At 45.1% G+C, this 18860-nt stretch overlaps 1 protein-coding gene and 1 long non-coding RNA gene across 5 annotated transcripts in view; one reads left to right on the top strand and one right to left on the bottom strand.

Moving 5' to 3' along the window:
* The window catches only part of CAPN1 (calpain 1), a 65952-nt gene that overhangs the window by 44776 nt on the left and 2316 nt on the right, over nt 1–18860 (top strand). For all 4 annotated transcript variants that reach the window (XM_006136584.4, XM_025178174.2, XM_006136583.4 and 1 more), the window contains 12 exons: nt 3240–3400; nt 4203–4384; nt 5121–5132; nt 6957–7168; nt 8594–8633; nt 9993–10058; nt 11493–11550; nt 15110–15174; nt 15425–15493; nt 15774–15852; nt 16639–16755; nt 17517–17575. In XM_006136584.4, the coding sequence (XP_006136646.2) occupies nt 3240–3400; nt 4203–4384; nt 5121–5132; nt 6957–7168; nt 8594–8633; nt 9993–10058; nt 11493–11550; nt 15110–15174; nt 15425–15493; nt 15774–15852; nt 16639–16755; nt 17517–17575 (1120 nt within the window). The remainder of the gene's footprint in view (nt 1–3239; nt 3401–4202; nt 4385–5120; nt 5133–6956; nt 7169–8593; nt 8634–9992; nt 10059–11492; nt 11551–15109; nt 15175–15424; nt 15494–15773; nt 15853–16638; nt 16756–17516; nt 17576–18860) is intronic.
* LOC142830947 (uncharacterized) lies at nt 11748–18534 on the bottom strand. Its single transcript, XR_012906507.1, has 3 exons — nt 18474–18534; nt 17584–17700; nt 11748–11884 (listed from the first exon to the last, which is right to left on the bottom strand). It is a non-coding gene; the product is annotated as an uncharacterized LOC142830947 (long non-coding RNA).

The following is an 18860-nucleotide window of genomic DNA, read 5'->3' as shown; positions in this document are numbered from 1 at the left end:
GTACCCCGTTCCTCCTCACCTCCTTCCACTTACCCCTCCCTAGCCCCCCTTCCTGATGTACAAAATAAAGGACACGTGTGTTCAAAAATAGAAACTCTCTTTATTTAACAAAACTCAGGGTGGGGGGGGATTGGGAAAAGGAGGTGGGAGAGGGGAGGGCAATTAAAATGATCAGGGGTTTGGAACAGGTCCCATATGAAGAGAGGCTAAAGAGACTGGGACTTTTCAGCTTACAAAAGAGAAGACTGAGGGGGGATATGATAGAGGTCTATAAAAGCATGAGTGGTGTGGAGAGAGTGCATAAAGAAAAGTTCTTCATTAGTTCCCATAATAGAAGGACTAGAGGACACCAAATGAAATGAATGGGTAGCAGGCTTCAGACTAATAACAGAAAGTTCTTCTTCCCAAAGCAAATAGTCAACCTGTGGAACTCCTTGCTGCAGGAGGCTGTGAAGGCTAGAACTATAAAAGAGTTTAAAGAGAAGTTAGATAAATTCATGGAGGTTGGGTCCATGGAGTGCTATTAGCCAGGGGGTAGAAATAATGTCCCTGGTGTCTGTTTGTGGAAGGCTGGAGATGGATGGCACAAGACAAATGGCTTGGTCATTGTCTTCGGTCCATCCCCTCCAGGGTACCTAGTGTTGGCCGCTGTCGGCAGACAGGCTACTGGGCTAGATGGACCTTTGGTCTGACCCAGTACGGCCATTCTTATGTTCTAAGCTCAGGGCTCAGGGTTGGGGGTCTCACTGGACCACCCTGATTTTCATGCAAACCTGCTCCTGGGTGGCCAGGCTGGCAGCTATCCTGCCCTAGACGGCCACTTCCCTGTGCCTAGTGCGGACGTCATGGATGAGGTCCACGATCTCCGCACTAGACCATGCGGGCGCCGGCCTCTTGCGGCCCCGGGCAGGCTCCTGGGAGCCACCAGCCTGGTCCTGGGAAGAGGCGGAGGGCTGGGTGGCAGTGGGTGGTTGGCTCGTGCCGTGCCAGGTGCAGGGTCTGCTGGCTGGGTGCTGGCAAGCTTGCACCTGGCACAGGCACCGTAGCCAGACCGTGCCCTGTTAAGGGCTCTGGGGCCGGGAGAGGGGCAGAAGAGTTTCGCTGGTGGTGCCCAGAGTGGCCACCAGGGAAAGCTGGGGAGGGCTAGCCTCCCACTAGTTCGAATTAAGTGGCCACACAGCCCTTAATTCGAACTACTTAATTCAAACTAGGCGTTAGTCCTCGTAGAATGAGGTTTACCTAGTTTGAATTAAGCACTCCGCTAGTTCGAATTAAGTTCGAACTAGCGGTTTGTATGTGTAGCGCCTATTAAAGTTAATTTGAACTAATGTCTGTTAGTTCGAATTAACTTTGTAGTGTAGACATACCCTCAGTAACCTGGGAAAAACACCAAAACGGATTATTTTTTTCAGCTGTGTAAAAAAAAAAAAATTCCTACCCACAGGTTCCCCATTTCCTCCCCCTCTCACCCCAATAAATCCACTGTGAACTCAATGGGGAAGATCTTTAGCTGGCATAAATAAGGGACATTCAGCTGAAGATAATGAAATTAGACTGATATATACCATCTGAGGATCTGTCCCTTTAAATTGTTTTATAAATTTGTTTAGCTCTTATAAGGTACCGTATATACTCGAGTATAAGTCGACCCGAATATAAGCCGAGGCACCTAATTTTACCCCAAAAAACTGGGGGAAAGTATTGACTCGAGTATAAGCCTAGGGTAGGAAATGAGGCAGCTACTGGTAAATGTAAAAAATGAAGATAGATACCGGGTCTAGCCCCGGAAGTCGGGGCGAAAGCTGCTCCGGTGCCCCTGGTCTGCTGGAGACCGTCTCCAGCAGACCAGGGGCACCGGGCCGGTTCCCGTGCTTCTGAGGCTTTGCCAGAGCAAAGCCTCAGAGGCGCGGGACCCCCCGCTGCTGCCGCTTCAGTCTGGGTGCCTGTGGTCTGCTGGGGACGGTCCCCAGCAGACCACAGGCACCCAGATTGAAGCGGCAGCAGCGGCGGTTCCCCGCGCCTCTGAGGCTTTGCTCTGGCAAAGCCTCAGAAGCGTGGGAACCTGCCCGGTGCCCCTGGTCTGCTGGAGACGGTCTCCAGCATACCAGGGGCACCGGAGCAGCTTTCGCCCCGACTTCCGGGGCTAGACCCGGCTAGACCCGGCCAGCGGCAGAGACGCGCTGAGCCCGCCCGCCTCAGTTCTCGAGATGCTGACTCGAGTATAAGCCGAGGGGGGCATTTTTCAGCACAAAAACTGTGCTGAAAAACTCGGCTTATACTCGAGTATATACGGTATTATTATTTATTACTTGTATTCCCCTAAAGCCTATGAGTCCTACTCATGGACCAGGACTCCATTGTTCTAGGCACTGTACAAACAGAACAAAATTAGGGTCCCTGCCTGTGAGTGTTTACAATCTGAAGTATAGGGCAAGAGACAACAAATGGATATAACAGATTAAAATGGGGGAAGGGAGGCACAAGGAATCAGTGAGTAGTATTACTGGTTTCTCCAATCCTTATCAAAAGATTTTGAAAAGGCTTGGGCTCCTTTGCTGTGGGATTTTGAATAAGAAGTAAATAAAAAATATAAGATCTTGGATTTACTATAGGAATTATTACCATACAAGCAAGAGAATAAAAGGCATGAATTGGTGAAGGGTCAGAGTGGAACAGAAAGATCTCTGTTTTTTGTAAGGTTGTGGGAGACTTCGATCTACATGAAGCATGATCATCAAATGCCTTGTGGGTCTCTAAGATAGAGCTGATCAGGAATTTTTCAATGAAATGTTTGTTCATCAAAAAAAGTAGATTTGTTGAACCTGAAGCTGTTTGGAAACAGGGTAATTTATACACATTTCCTGACTCAAAACTTTTTCTTCGACATATTCTGAAATTGTAAAAAATGAAACATTTCAGCAGTTTAAAAAATCTAGTTTTCTGCTCTAAAATGATTGTATTTAGAAATATAAACCAATTAGAACTTTTAAAAAATCGAAATCAAAATGGTTTGGAGTTATCAAAATGAAACATTTTGATTGACCTGAGTTGATTTTTTTGTCTTTCTGTTTGTGAAAATATTATTGACTTTTGTTCTGTTTTGAGATGAAAAACATTTTGCACTCTCAAAAATGTACATGGAATAGGAAAACTGCCTCACATCCAGCTTGACTTGAGAGAGACTTTTGCAGTAGTTTCTCTGACACCTGTGTGAACTCATTGGATTTCTTTCTTCTTAGGATGTCCTTCCAAGACTTTTTGCGAGAGTTCTCACGGCTGGAGATCTGTAACCTTACCCCAGATACGCTGAAATCGCGCAAGCTCCGCAAGTGGAACACAACACTTTATGATGGCACCTGGAGAAGGGGGAGCACAGCTGGAGGCTGCAGGAATTATCCAGGTAAAGTATATATGGTCCAAGTGTTCACCTTAGTGTTAACCTGCCTAGAACACCTGATTTATCAAATTAGCCTGGTGCTGGCTGTTAAAACAGATTTACACAGAGACATATTAATTTCACTGCTGCTTTAAGAAATTTGCTTATTTTATTGGGAATACCCTCTGCAGAGACCCATGTAAATGAGGAAAGCTCACTTTTAGATGTATATTTGTTGAATTGCCACTTTTGTGATCCATTTAAACTATGAATGAGTGAACATTTTTATAATCATGAACACTGGTCCATCCATTTCTTCTGATTGTTTTGTACTGGGAGGGTCAGGTTTTCATGGCACTCGGGGACTAACAGATTCTGTGCCGGTGATAACACTGTATGACTGCAGCTTGTAAGCAGAGCGTCCCTTGGAAGCACAGTGATCAAAACATTGGCATTTTGCCTCTGTCATGTAGGCTTTTCTGTTCATATAGCAAGTGAAAATAAGTTTAATGGCTTCCACACATATTCAATCAAACCTCGGGTTCTCGTATTCTCTGCCTGCAAGATATATTCAAGCTAGCTTTATTCTAGCTAGCTTGAATACCAATGGTATTGAAGCTGTAGCATCCTGCAGTGTACAAACTCACCCAGAGTCCTGGGTTATTACTTGGTCAGTTAGACCATGCTACCATGGCTTTATCGCTGTCTTAGGTATGTCTACATGATCCACAATCACCCTTGTGACATGCCCTACTTCTTAAAACAACTGGGAATATGTAAGAATAGTGTGTTGTTTAGTCCATTCCTTTCTCTTTCTGCCCTTCAGCTACATTCTGGATAAACCCTCAGTTTAAAATTCGACTGGAAGAGGTGGATGATGATGATGAGGATGATAGCTACAGCAGAGAATCGGGCTGTAGCTTCGTCATGGCACTCATGCAGAAACACCGTCGCAGGGAAAGGCGATTTGGGAAGGACATGGAGACCATTGGCTTTGCAGTTTATGAGGTAACTATGAAGGCTCTGTAACAATTCATGCTCTGAGAGATCCCTAGTTTCTGGTCAGCACAACCTTGACTCTCTTCCTCCATAAGAACTGCCATACTGGGTCAGACCAATGGTCCACCTAGCCCAGTATCCTGTCTTCCAACAGAGGCCAATGCTAGGTTTCCCCAGAGGGAATGAACAGAACAGGTGATCATCAAGTGATCCATACCCTCTAACCCATTCCCAGTCTCTGACCAATAGAGGCTAGGGACACCATTCCTATCCATCCTGCCTAACAGCCATTGATGGACATATCCTCCATGAAAATGAAAATCTGAGAGTAAAGATTAATAGGCTCGATTGCTTATAATTAGCTTTCACGTGTTAGCTCATTGTTGAGCTGCCTGTGTACCTTGGATGAATTAACCTCAGTCACCCTAGCTTGTGGGGCAGCAAGGCTTCCTTATAGGAACAGCAAAAGGGGGTGTGAGCGAGGGCTTCCAGGGTGGGTTTCCCTGAACAACATGTGTACTTCATTGCAATGATACAAGAGAAGTAAGAGATGTGAAGGGAAACTCTTGCCTAAACTCTGATCCAAGCATAAATACTTGGAATGATAATTATAGAAATGCAGAAGATGACTGACCAAGTAAATAACTAAATCTAGATGTAAATATAGATGTTATCTTTTTTCCTGTTGGCTAACACAACATTAGTTTCATTGTAACTCACTGACTTCTAATTTGTATCTCTAAAGGTTCCTCGTGAGGTACGTATGGAAATTCTTTCATCAGATACCAACCATAGGTAATGCATATTTAAATCAATCCTTTTGGTAGGGATAACATTGCATGATGGTGCATAATGTAGCTTCAGTTTGGATCCAGAATCTTCTTAATTTAGAAATGATCAAGAGGGATCAAAGACTTTTATTTTGTATCCATCCCAGCAGGGGAGCCAACAGCCATGACGGACCCCTGGACAAGATGGAGGGGAGCCTGGCGACATGCTTTCAGAAGGGGCGGGAATGGGGATAGCAAATGTTCTACACCAGCCCCCCCACAACCCGCAGTGCCACCCAGAGCATGACACATCTCCCCACCCAGTGCAGCTCCAGGGCTCTGGGTGGTGTCTGGGAGCTTTGGGCCCTTTAGAATTGCCAGTCCCTGAGGCAATTGCCCTCTTTATTCCACCCATCAGTGGGCCTGCAACTCAGACAATCCGAGTTCTTTGATATTCTTTGATATTCATCCAGATCATGGTCTGAACAGCAGGTCATCTTTTATGGATTTTTTCATTCTTCTGTTGGCACACCATTAACAGGAAGTGATGTACTGGAATGACATTTTGTGGGGTGTATGTGTGCGTGTGAGTTTTCTGAGGTCCTATTTTTATTCTAAACCTCTATCTTAGGTACTTATATTGCCTCTATCACTGTAACATATAAGCACCTCAGAATCCCTAATCATAATACTGCTGTGAGGTAGGGAAATATCCCTGTTTTACAAGTGAGGACGATGGCACAGAGAATCTAAGGGACTTATCCAAGTTCTGCATAGGAAGTCTGACAGAGCAGTGACTTGAACCCAAGTTTCCTAGGTCCTCAGCTATTGCCTTGACCACAGACTCTTCTTTCTCTTTAATATCCTTCTTTAATGCCATCCTTTCTGCTTTGCTGGCTTGGACCATCCTATTGTTTTAAGAAGGATCAGCATAGTTCCTTTTAGAGCAGGGGTGGGCAAAAGGGCCTCCGCAGGCCAGATCCGGACCACTAAGAAAGTTGATCTGGCCTGTGGAGACCCTGCCGCTCACCCGCACCCAGGCCAATCAGGGCTTGGGGGCGGGGGAAGCACGTGAAATCTTCCGCCCTGCAAGGGGCTCAGCACTTAAAGGCACCCACCAGCTGCTGCTCAGCTAGCGGTTGACTCTAAGTACAGCACTCGCTTGCAGGATAGGGGCAGGGAGTGAGAGACTTCTCATGCTTCCCCTCCCCAGGCCCTGATTGATCTGGGGGCAACAGGGGGGAGCATGCAAAATCTCCTCCAATCACCAGGGGCTCAGGTATCTAGAGGGAACTGCCAGCTGTTCAGAACAGCTGGTGGTTCTCTCTGGGGGAGGCAAAGACTTTGCATGCTCACCCACCCCCAGACCAATGAGGGTCTGTGGGTGGGGAAGCATGGAAGTGTCCTGGGCCCGCCCCTTCCGCCTGAGGCTCCACCCCTTCTGAAGCGGCCCCCGGTCAAAATTATTGACCACTCTTGCTTTAGAGCCTAATAACACTGTGCTTAAATTAGTCAAAAGAATGTGATGCAGTTGCAGGCTGAGAATATGGGAACCTGATGTTGGATTCAATGTGTGGAAGCCATTAAATTGATTTTTGAGTTATTTGGGCAGAAAAGCTTAGGTGGCGCAGAGACAAAATGCTAGTGTTTTGATCACTGTGCTTCCAAAGGTCCCTCTGCCCTTTTCTAAGGATCTTCCTTCTTATCTTTTATTGTGTTGCAATTTAAACATTATATTGGGATGTTAGCAGCCTGTGTGGGGCAGGAGATTTACCAGCACATGGGGGTGACTATACATCTCTCTCTGGCAGTTTGTAGGTCAGTCTGCAGTTCACCTGAAACGAGATTTCTTCCTGGCCAATTCCTCACGAGCTCGCTCGGAGCAGTTCATAAACCTTCGTGAAGTCAGCACACGTTTCAAGTTGCCTCCAGGGGAGTATATTGTTGTGCCTTCCACCTTCGAACCTAACAAGGAAGGAGATTTTGTGCTCAGGGTCTTCTCAGAGAAAAAAGCTGGAACTGAGTAAGTCTCAAGGCTCATCTTTGATTATGACAGGTGTTTTGTGTGAACTGTCATAGCTGTTTTCCAGGCATTGGGTCCCAGAAGAGAGAGGGATGAATCTTAGCCAATACCACTACCAGCACACCCCCATAGTTGCTTTTTCTAATTGATGCTAGCCTACCAGGGCTTCCCAATAGACGAATATATAGGGAAACCTTTAATAACTAGCCAGTTAGCCTGTCATAAGACGGGATTTTCAGGTCTCTCCTCCACGTCTGTCTTCTCTCCTGAGCCTCCGATCTCTCGCTCCATCTCTCACTCCTCCTCCTTCTCCTCCTGCCTCCCCTCCCCCCCTCAGCTCTCCTCTGCCTCCTGCCTCTCCTTCTGTCTCTCTCTCTCTCTCTTTCTCTTCTCCCCCTCCCACCTCTCACTCTGTGTTTCTCTTCTCCTCCTCCCACTGCGTCTCTCTCTCTCTGTCTCCACTGTCCTCCGCCTCCTCTGTTCTCCTCTCTTTCTACTTCGCTTTCCTCCGTGTCCTCTGTGTCTGCTCCGCTTTCCTCCTTTTGAATCAGGCGCCCTTTCCTGATGTCAGAGATGCACATTCATCCAGGTCCCGCCCCGTGGCCATGCATGTCTCCACCCCGCCCCCTTTGCCTCCCGCCATGGTACTCGGCTGAATTCTGCGCCGCTCAGCCGGGCCGCCACGCAGGAGCAAGCAGCACAAGCAGCTGTTTGGGGTCCGCCCTCCCCATGCAGCATGGACCCGAAACAGCCACTTGCACCACTTGCTTCTGTGCAGCGGCCCGGCTGAGCGGCGCAGAAGTCAGCCGAGTGCCATGGTGGGAGGCAACAGCGCCACTCAGAGGGAACAGCCAGCGTTTCAGCGTTACAAAGTCACAGACATTGGGCTACTGTATATATGATATCAAAACCCTTTCACAGAGCTGCAGTTAGAACATGAGAATGGGATTTTGTTCATGTATCTTTAGTGTCCGGTTTTTGCAATCTGTGGGAACCTTTGTTACCGAGTGTCATATTTTTCTCTCTCTGGCTGACTATGAAGAAAGAATGTGACACAAACTTACCTATTTTAGATCAGCCAAGGCCTTTAGTCGGTGTGGCTGTGGAAAGCAATATGTAGGAGTTGTGACGGTTGGAAAAAGAGAGGGTTGATACAATGGATAGTATTTTGCCCTGCTATGCTAGAGAACTGCATTAGAACCTTTAATCTATTTCCCTGGGCCCATAAAGTTTAGGGGCTGCTAAATATTACTGACACATAGGTGCCGGCTTCTCTTGAGCCCAGAAACTTGTCTCCTTGAGAACTAATGTATACCATTTATGCATGCTCACACAATATTGTGACTACACACAGTACTCCCTCTCTTGCCACATTGGTTTTGCTATTTTGACTCCTTCATGGACATTTTGTCTGTGTTTTTGCAGGGAGATGGATGATCAGATCCAGGCTAATCTTCCAGATGAGGTAAGAACCCCTTATTCACTAACCTTTGCAAGAGCAATGACATTTTGAGGTTTAAGACCACTCAGAGTTCAAGCACAGTCACTTGGTTTCAATAAGTCAGTTACAATTGTAACTGTTTAACCACTGAAAATCTTAGTGGTTACAAGGATAAGCTTTATACTGCAGACCCCTCAGCAAAGCCACCCTGGGAGCAGTGCTGGCAGTGGCTGCTGGCTCTGCTCCTGTGGTGGAGGCTTCACTGCCACAGTGAAGTCACCTCTCTGTTGGCCCCACCCCGAGGGAGGTTTCACTGTTGGCTCTGAAGCCAGCTCCCTGCTTGTAGCCTGCAGCAGGCGGGGCTGGGCCTGGTCTGCTATAGATAGCGGTTGCTCCGGCCAGCTGGTCGGAGCAGCCCCTGTCTGGTGGACTCCACAGCCCTCTGCCAGGGCAGGCGGGGAGCAATTCACTGGAACCAGTAAGCATTAACCTGTTAACCTTTCACATCCCTACTTTACATACATTCTCTTCTGATATTTTTTTTAATTATTTTATCTTTCCATGGTAATAAACTGCTTGCCAATGCTTGCCCTTTCCAGTGGATTAGGCAGCTAGAACTTGATAGTTACTAAGTGTTGTTTCTTTGCATAAGAAGCCATCTCTTTCAATCCCATTTCTGCAACTATCTACTGTGGATTTAACCATGCAGTACAACTTTTGAGTCAATCTAGTTGTGTCATGTAACCAGAGGCCTGAACAACAGAAGAAGAGAGTTGAACAGATTTTTACTTATTGTAGTTCCCCATCTCTATGCTAGATGTCTCTGCTTTCTGGGGAAACTGGACTTGTGTAACAGTTATGATTCAGTGGTACTAAGGCATTGCTTGAATGACTTAAACCTAAGTCCCTCAGGAGCTAAATGCATTACAGTCGATCCCCGAGTTACGACCACCTCCGCTTATGACCATCTGCACTTACGACCAATGCGGTTGTAAATGCAGATCCGAGTTACAATGGCGATCCGGGCTTATGAACAGCACGGTCACCATGTAACTCTATGGGATCTGAGTTATGAACACTTCGAGTTGCGGACCAAATGTTGGTCCGAAACTTGTTTGTAACTCGGGGAGTGGCTGTATTTTCACTGCACAACCTCTCCCCAATTGGTTTAAGGAGTGAGAGGTTGAAAGTGGGATTCAAATACGACTCTACTGGTTGGCTATTCTTGCCATGATATCTTTATCACTTCTGTATTCTCTTGTCCAGATATAGGCTCCAAACAAATTTCCTGGGGTACATCTTTCATTGCTGCATGCCTTTCATGAGCTGTGTATTTTACCCTTCTGAGACGTAACCAGTGAAAATGTCGTTCTCTTTCCTCAGAAAGTGCTTTCTGAAAGTGAGATTGATGAAAGTTTCAAGCAAATGTTCAAGCAGCTTGCGGGAGCGGTAAGCATGCTGTTCTTCCTGAGTTACAATTAAGGGGCAAGTGTACCATAAACAAGCATCATCTCTATAGGTTATACAAGATAAAATGCTTTCTAGGTATTCAGCAAAATGAGCTGACTTGTATCCTCTTTTAGGTTTAGGACACTTGAAGTGTGAATCATTTAATTCTAATTCTTTTCTCCCCATACCATATCTTAGTCTAACCACTAGATTGATACTTTGTGCCACATGATATCAGAAAGTAAGTATGATTAGGCCTCAGGAGGTGAATGGATAACCTCCAAAGAAAATAAGATTCTGTGTGAAATGATGTTGGCTGTTTTTTTAGGTGGCACTTTAACCAATGCCTCATTACCAACCTAACACCTCCTTGTGGTAATAGAAGAGAGCACAGCAGGTGGAGGTTTTGCCTCCATAGTTTATGGTAATTAAAGTGGAGCATGAACTCCCCGTGCGATCCTGTAGTTAAGAGAGCATGTAGAGTCCTTGGATGTATAAGCGAGGTAATACAAAGTAGGGAAAGGTGGTGGTATTACCTCTGTGCATGGCATTAGTGAGATCACTCTGGTGTCCACATTTCAAAAAGGATATTGAACAATTTAAAAAAAGGTACAGAAAAGAGCTACAAGAATGATTAAAAGTCTGGAAAACATACCTTATGTCCGAGACTTAAGAAGCTCAGTCTATGTAGTTTACCAAAGGGAAGAATGAGAAGTGACTTTATCATGTTCTGCAAGTACATGTATGGGGAAGAGATTTATGAAAGTAGACAGCTCTTTAAATTAGCATAAAAGACACAATGAAATCTAGTGACTGGAAGCTGAAGGTTGACAAACTGGAAATAAGGGGGACATTTTTAATAATGAGGGTATGCCCATGAAAGCTCATGATACCATGTACATGTTTTGTTAGTCTTTTAGGTGCTGCTAGACTATTCGTTGTTTTTTAAGATTTTCTAGAATAATTTAGCAAGGGATGAGCTGGTTTCTTCACCACCTGAATGAAGTCTTCAATTCAAGACTGGGTTTGCTATAGTTCAAGTAGAAGTTATGGGTTTGATGCAGAAATTATTGGGTGGAATTCCCCATTTTGTGCTATCCAGGAAGTCAGATGTGGTCCCTCCTGGCCTTTAAATCTAACATCTCAAGCCATTAACTCCTCACAGAAAAACAGAAGGTTTGTCCCAAGTCATGTTAGCCAGATTCCAGTCTGAGTGATTATGCTCTTCCTCTAAAATTTCTCCTGAAGTTTCAGTAGGATTCACATCCTATCCTAAACTAATCTGTAGTGTTGCTGTGCACTGTTATTGCTGCCACAATTTATTGTGGCTGCATCTTAGCAATGCCTGGTCTATACAAAATTTGTACATCAATTTAAGTCCTTTGAAGTGAGAGACACTATAGCAATACAATATTATTTCTTTGCTTCTTCCAGGATATGGAAATCAGTGTGTCAGAACTGCAGACTATCCTCAACAAAATCATAAGTAAACGTAAGTAATGCGAAAACCAGCATTACATAACTCAACTGATTAGTGTCATAGTTGGAATCTGGGTATTTTGTAGTTAGTCTCTGTCATCTAGTGTACCATGTGGATCTTCTTCGAGTGATGTCCCTGTGGGTGCTCCATTGTTGGTATTGGGCTTGTCCTGCACTACAGATTGGAGATTTTTTTTAGCAGTGTCTTGTCAGGTGGCGCATGCGCGATAGTGGTGTGTGCCATTCATGCCTTTGGAGTTTGCGCATGCAGCCCGACTCCCTTCAATTCCTTCTTGACCGCCCTTGGTCGCAGCCAGAGCTCATTCTCTTTCCTCCTCTGCAGTCCTCTGTAGATAGGAATTCAATTGTAATTAGTTAAAACTGTTTAGTTTTTCATAATCTTATAGTTAGTATTAGTTTAAAAAAAAAGATGTTTTTGGTCTTCATAATTGTAAATAGTTAAGATGCGGCCTCTTAGGGGCAGCATGCTGCTAACCTTGAGGGCTGTGGCCCTCAGGCCTCTGCTTCAAAAAAAATATTAAAACGTATTACTAAATAAGAGAAATGGAATCTCCTTGCTGGTGTGCCATTCGTCAGGCACAACCCTCCAGCCACATTACCATAGATGCATTCCTCCTGGGATGGGCATCCCATTTCCAGCATCACTTCTCTCAAGGCAGATGGGCTGCCCATGAGTCCATGCTCCACATCAACCTCCTGGAGCTCTGAGCTGTGCACAATGCTTGCAAACACTTCCATCAATACATTCAAGATTCCACCGTGCACACCCTTACAGACAAAGTCATGACAATGTTTTACATCAATTGACAAGGAGGTGCACGTTCCTGCTCTCTCTGTGCGGAGACTGTACGCCTATGGAATTAGTATATCCAAAACAACATCCCCATCACTGCATCTTACCTACCTGGAGTCAAGAATGTTATTGCAGATACCCTCAGCCACGTTTGCAATAGAGCACGAGTGGGAAATCCATACCAGTGTTCTGCACGACATTTTCCACCAATGGGGTTGGGCACTGATAGACCTCTTTGTGACAGGCCACAATACCAAGTGCCCTCACTGTTGCTCTAGGGCGAGCATAGGACCCAGTTTGTTAGGAGACACTTTTCTCATACCATGGGATACTCACCTCCTCTACGCTTTTCCTCCTATCTCACTCATCCCCAAAGGCCTTCACAAGACAGAGTCGGACACTGCTCTAGTCATCCTCATAGCCCCTGCATGGGCCAAACAGATTTGGTTTCCCTATCTTTATCAGGTGTCTCTCTGACCTCCCCACCCACTTCCTACCCACCCAGGTCTCCTTTTACAGAACAGAGGAATCCTCCACCACCTGCAACCGCAGACATTGCATCTGACAGCGTGGCTACTCGCTGGTTCTCAGAGGCAGAGCAGAGGTGTTCACAACAGTAAGAAATGTAGACTCCACAGTAGACGTCAGTCCACTCGCAATACTTACCTCTAGAAGTGGAGACGATTTATGGCCTGGTGTGAAGGAAATGGCATCCAACCCTCATCTACGCTACTCCACATGATCTTTGACTACATTATGCCTCTGCAACAAGAAGGTCTATTACTTTAATCACTCGGGGTGCATCTCGCTTCCCTTGCAGCATTCGGCTCATCCTAGCTCAAAGAGATTCCTCAAAGGATTACATAAGCTTAATCCACCGTGTAGAACAATTCCTCTCTTGTGGGATTTGGAATTGGAACTCCATGCACTCTCCAGACCACTGTTCAAATCCATGGCCATGTGCTCGCTCTACCTACGTACACTAAAGACTGTGTTCCTAATGGTCATCATATCAGCGAGGCGAGTTAAGGTGGTTCTCGTCTTCCACCCTTCATTCCTGCCTAAAATTTGTTCTGATTTCCATATCAACGAGCCTGTCTTCCTTCCAACCTTCTACCCAAAGCCTCACACCTCTCGAGAAGAGGCTATCCTGCACACTCTAGATCAGTGGTCCCCAACCATTAGAGGTTGCCGGGCACCAGGGGGCGTGGCCGTTCACCCGCCAGGGGGCGGGGACACTTGCGCGCCTGGGGGCGGCCCCCCCCATAGCCATATGCCCGGGGGCGGGGCCCCCCCATAGCCACGCGCCCGGGGCCCCCCCATAGCCACGCACCCGGGGCCGGTGCCCCCTCCAAGCACTGCACGCCCAGGGCCGGCGCTCTCCCCCTGCCAAGCGCCACACGCCCAGCGCCGGCGCTCTCCCCGCCCAAGCGCCGCGCGCCCAGAGTGCGGGCAGCCAATCCGCGGCACTCCCGGGGCCGGCGCTTACCGTGTGCCATGTGCCCGGGGCCGGCACTGCACATGCGCCACGTGCCCGGGGCCAGGCCAGCCCCGAGTACTTGGCGAGCGCACACAAATGCCCCCGCAGGCGCCATGGCGCCTGCGGGCACCGTGTTGGGGACCACGGCTCTAGATATCCGAAGGGCATTATTCTATATAGACCGCACATGACCCTTCCGGAAATCACAGACCCTATTTGTTTCACTGGTGGAGTGTTCCAGGGGAATGCCACTCTTGTCGCAGCAGGTCTCAAAACTGGTGACAGCCTGTATCCTCCAATATTACTCCCTGCGAGACTCACCTTTTCCTGTGCCTCCTAAGGCGTACTCAACTTGTGCAGTGGCAACATCAACAGCATTCCTAAAAGGGGTTTCACTCACGGACATATGCTGTGCTGCTACGTGGTCCTCTAATTACACTTTCATGAAGCACTATGCAATCTCTACACAAGTGGACATGAATTCTGTGGTAGCCAACGCAGTCCTCTGCACGTACAACCTAGCCAAAGCCCACCTTCCATCTTTGGGATACTGCTAGGTAGTCACCAACAGTGGAGCACCGATAGGGACATCACTTGAAGAAGAAAGGGAAGTTATGCACCTCGTGCAGTAACGATGGTTCTTCGAGATGTGTTTCCCCGTGGGTACTCCACTACCCACCCTTCTCCCCTCTTCTTCAGCTCGACAACTCATATAAGAGAGCGTTCACAAAGAAACTGAGGCCGCGCACACAAACTCCATGGGTGGAAATAGCACATGCTGCTATCGCGCATGCGCAGCTCAACTAGACACTGCTAAAAAAATCTCTGATCTGTGAAGTGGGATGAGCCCAAAACCAATAGTAGAACACCCACAGGAACACACGTCTCAAAGAACTATCATTACTGTACAAGGTGAGTAACTTCCTTTTCTGTGCTTTGTTGAAGTAGTACGAGCAATCTGATTAACCCATACTGGTAGCTGTAGTTTGGGCACTGGGGCTCCTTTTTGGGTATCAGTGTTGTATCAATATATGGGACAGGATCAGTATATTCCTCTTTTCCCCCTGTTAGAAGCAATCTCATTATCTACTAGCAGAAGATGGAAATGAAAATAATTCTTGCCTCACTTCTGCATCAGGGTTGCACTCCTACAAGAAATCTAAACAACCCCCCAAGCCCTGAGGTGTTTGTAATGAAGGTGCTAGCTTTTCATACAATAGATTATAAACAATCCTGCTATGTGCCTCATCTTTGCCCCCTCTTTGTTTTAAATTCCAGATAAAGACCTCCGGACTAAAGGGTTTAGTACTGAGTCGTGCCGAAGTATGGTGAACCTCATGGATGTATCCTCCTTCTGCATCTTAGTTACATGCAAATGACTGCCTGGCCCTTTGGGTTGTGTCAGGCCTGTAAGATGTAAACTAGAAAGAAGAGATTTTTTTATTACATCATAATGACATATTATAGCTGCCAGGCTGCTAGTATTTAGGGGAGACTTTGGTTGGTTTCTTCTCAGGGGGTGATGGGAGAAGTTCCTCTTCAGAAAATACAACAGCTTGCAAACATTTCTCCTTAATTATTTTTCCTGAATAGAGGGATGGAAATGGGAAATTAGGACTGGTGGAATTCAACATCCTCTGGAACAAAATTAGGAATTACCTGGTAGGTGAAATTGCTATTGTTCCCCTGCTTCTTGCTTCCTTTAACTTATCCATATCAAAGACAGAGAATTTCGGATGTCTCCTGAAAATGCTCTGGCATCAGCCCTGATGATTTGGTACTTTCTTTATCCAGTCCGTGTTGTTTGTGTATGCAGCAATGTGGAATCTTTGCAGATTTTCAGTGGACTGTGTTACTCTTTTTAGCATACTGCATAAGATTGCTGACCCCACTTTAGGAGTGTCCAGCACCTTTACGTGTCCATTTTTGTCTTTTTGTTAAGGCTGTCTTTAGAAAGTTTGATTTAGACAAGTCTGGATGCATGAGTGCCTATGAAATGCGAATGGCACTGGAATCTGCAGGTGAGGTATCACCTTCTATGATGGAGTTAATTTATTGCCTCCCACTTAACTTGTCAGTTAATTCATAATCTTTCCCATCAGAAGTCAAACAAATATCACTTTCAGCCTTTATTCCAACTATGATGGAACCAAGGTTTATCCAGGTAATCTGTCTAGGCACTGTAGGAAAATGATCAAATGGTTCTATGTTAGGTTAAAATTCAGAGTAAGGCCAATGAAGAGAGCTGCAGTAAGATCCGTGCAACTTTTTTTTAGATGTAGCGGAAGTAGTACTATGGTCTGTGCAAGAAATGTGTGCCCTCTAGTGGTCGCATAGAAAACCTACGCCTACATAGTTGCTTGTTGCAACCCAAAATGACAAGATTTGATTGGTAGTAGCATCACATAAATAATCATACTGGGTCGGGTCAGTGGTCCATCTAATAGTCTCTCCTATTTCCAACAGTGCCCATATAAACTGCTTTGAAATCTTGTAGTTATGTAGTAACCTGCTCACAGAGAAAGTTTCTTCTTAATCCCTCTTGCCTAATGTTCTATAACATAAATATTTATATCGCCTCCCAAATTCTTGGGTTTTTAAATCCTTACCATAATCCAGGATATTGTGGTGATCCATATAAATGGCCAAACCTTTTTTGAATCATGCTAAATTCTTGGCTTAGATCTCTCTATACATACACAACTTTCCAAGACTTGTTTGCCTACTCCACTTAATACATGAGTGCCTGAAATGACCTGGTGTGTGTTTCAGCTTGCTTTTTAATACAGTAATGTGTGTCTTGATAGGCTTTAAACTGAACAAGAAACTGTATGAATTGATCATCACCCGTTATTCTGAGCCTGACTTGGCTGTTGACTTTGATAACTTTGTGTGCTGTTTAGTGCGACTTGAAACCATGTTCAGTGAGTACAAATTTCTGTGTGTATTTTGTGTTTCTGACTTGTTGTTTCTTACTATGTGGGTAAGAGTTTCTCACTGAGATGCTATACAGATATTTTTGTGCATAATCCAGCTGGAAATGAGGCGCTATTCTACTCATCCTTAAAATATTATCTTTATCTGTGCCAGCTCATAAAGTTTGGGTACTAATATTAATGGTACCCACATAACCCATTTGGTGCTGAATGTGAGTATTTTCTCAACTGTCAGGATATTGCATTGGCACTATTCAAACTTTTGACTGTGAGCCATTGGTTGATGTTACTACTTGTAGAATATTTAATAACTCACTAGCAATTCTAGGAGCTCATCAAAGATGGCAGATGGCAGATGGCAGAAGGCAGGGATCATATGCAGGACATAGAGTTCTTTGATTAAGAGATTGCTAGTTGAAGCATCTGTTAATAATTGTATTGTAAATACCAGCATCACAATTTATTTTTTATCCCCGTCTTTATTTACATTTGAAAGGGCTAGATTAGATTTGTTCTGTTGGTAGAAAGAATTGTACATGAGTTGTATTCAGTGGATTCTGATGCAAAGTTGGATGAAAAAGCAGCAAAGGGGAGGTAAACATTGTCCGGCAGGTTTTCTTGATGAAGTGATGCCTACTCTATTTGGAGAGAATTCAATGATATTCTACTGTCTATAAGAGGTCTGAGAATGCAATTTAAAAAATAATTACAAAACATTTTCCTTCTCCCTCCTTTTCCCATCACTATAGGATTTTTTCAAGCTATGGACACAGATAAAGATGGAATTATCACTTTCGATTTATTTAAGGTACATACATTTTTTCTTCACCTGGTTCATGTAGGTCTCTTACTTCTCATAGCTGGTCCTCTTGAGTAGACATTAATACCTCTCATATTGGTCTTGTGCCTTTCCTTACTCATTATTCTTTGAAGCTGTAAGAATAATAATTACGATTCACTTACACGTTCAGCTACAAAAGAGGTGGTGACCGTGTTCTCTCATATTTAGTGCCAGTGATGGAGAATCTGGATTTCTTGGTTCTGTCCCAACTATCCCACCAATTTTGGGCATATTAGTGTGCCTCTGTTTACCCATCTTTAGTAGTCATACTCGCTTCATACAGGTGTTATGAGGCTTTAAAGTCATTACTACTTACTACTACTATTACTACTACTAATCCTTGATGAGAGTGGATGTAGGTATGGAAAGAATTATAATTAACTAGCAGGTGAGGCCTGTCGTTGACCTGGCAAAGTAATTTTGTGTAGATCACACTTATAGGAGAATGCAAGAAATTAAATACATGTAATAGAATTTTTCTTAATGTGCTTGCAAAAGGGAAATAAAAGAACAGTTTTAAATTTGTAGGATTTCAACTTCAAACATTACTTATTTTATTGAATAATTACAATACATAATTAATTTGATTCAGAAACTTGTAAAGCTCCATTACTCTTTTCATAACTAATCTGAATTATTTTGCGATTTGTAACAGTAAAAATTTTCTTTGCACTAAAATGACAGTTGAATAGGTGACTTGATTTTAATTTTGTTAGGAAGTATTTTTTATGAACTCTAATCATAATAGTCATGACTTTTTTCCAATGGAAAAATAATAATTACCATATATACTAGAAAATAAGTCCATTCGTTTATAAGACAACTCCCCAAATTTTTAGAGAAAAAATGGTAAAAAGTCACTTACCCGTTTATAAGCTGACTCCAGAGTACAGACTTCTTGTTCTAGCTTGTCCGTGTCAGCACAGGCTGAGGGATGTGCAGGCTGCAGGCACGGAGCATCTCAGCTCCCATTGGCTGCTGTTTGCTGTCCCTCAGCCCCCACTGCTTCCCGCAGCTCCCATTGGCTAATGGGCCCCGGCCCACAGGTCTTCTACCTTAGCTGCATGTAGCTTGGCCATACAGTCTGCTCTGCCTCCCTGCCACTGCATTCCTAGTGGTGGCTGCAGACATGGAGCCTCCCATGACTGGGAACTGAGAGGCTGCGTGCTAGCAGCAAACATGTCCTTCAGTCCATATTGCTTCCCGTGGCGTGGGAAGAACCGCTTATAAGCCGACCCCCGCTTTTCACAGC

This window comes from Pelodiscus sinensis, chromosome 11, assembly GCF_049634645.1.
Source record: "Pelodiscus sinensis isolate JC-2024 chromosome 11, ASM4963464v1, whole genome shotgun sequence".
NCBI lineage: Eukaryota > Metazoa > Chordata > Testudines > Trionychidae > Pelodiscus > Pelodiscus sinensis.
The sequence above is the reverse complement of the archived record's forward strand: the minus strand, read 5'-3'. Positions and strand labels throughout refer to the sequence as shown.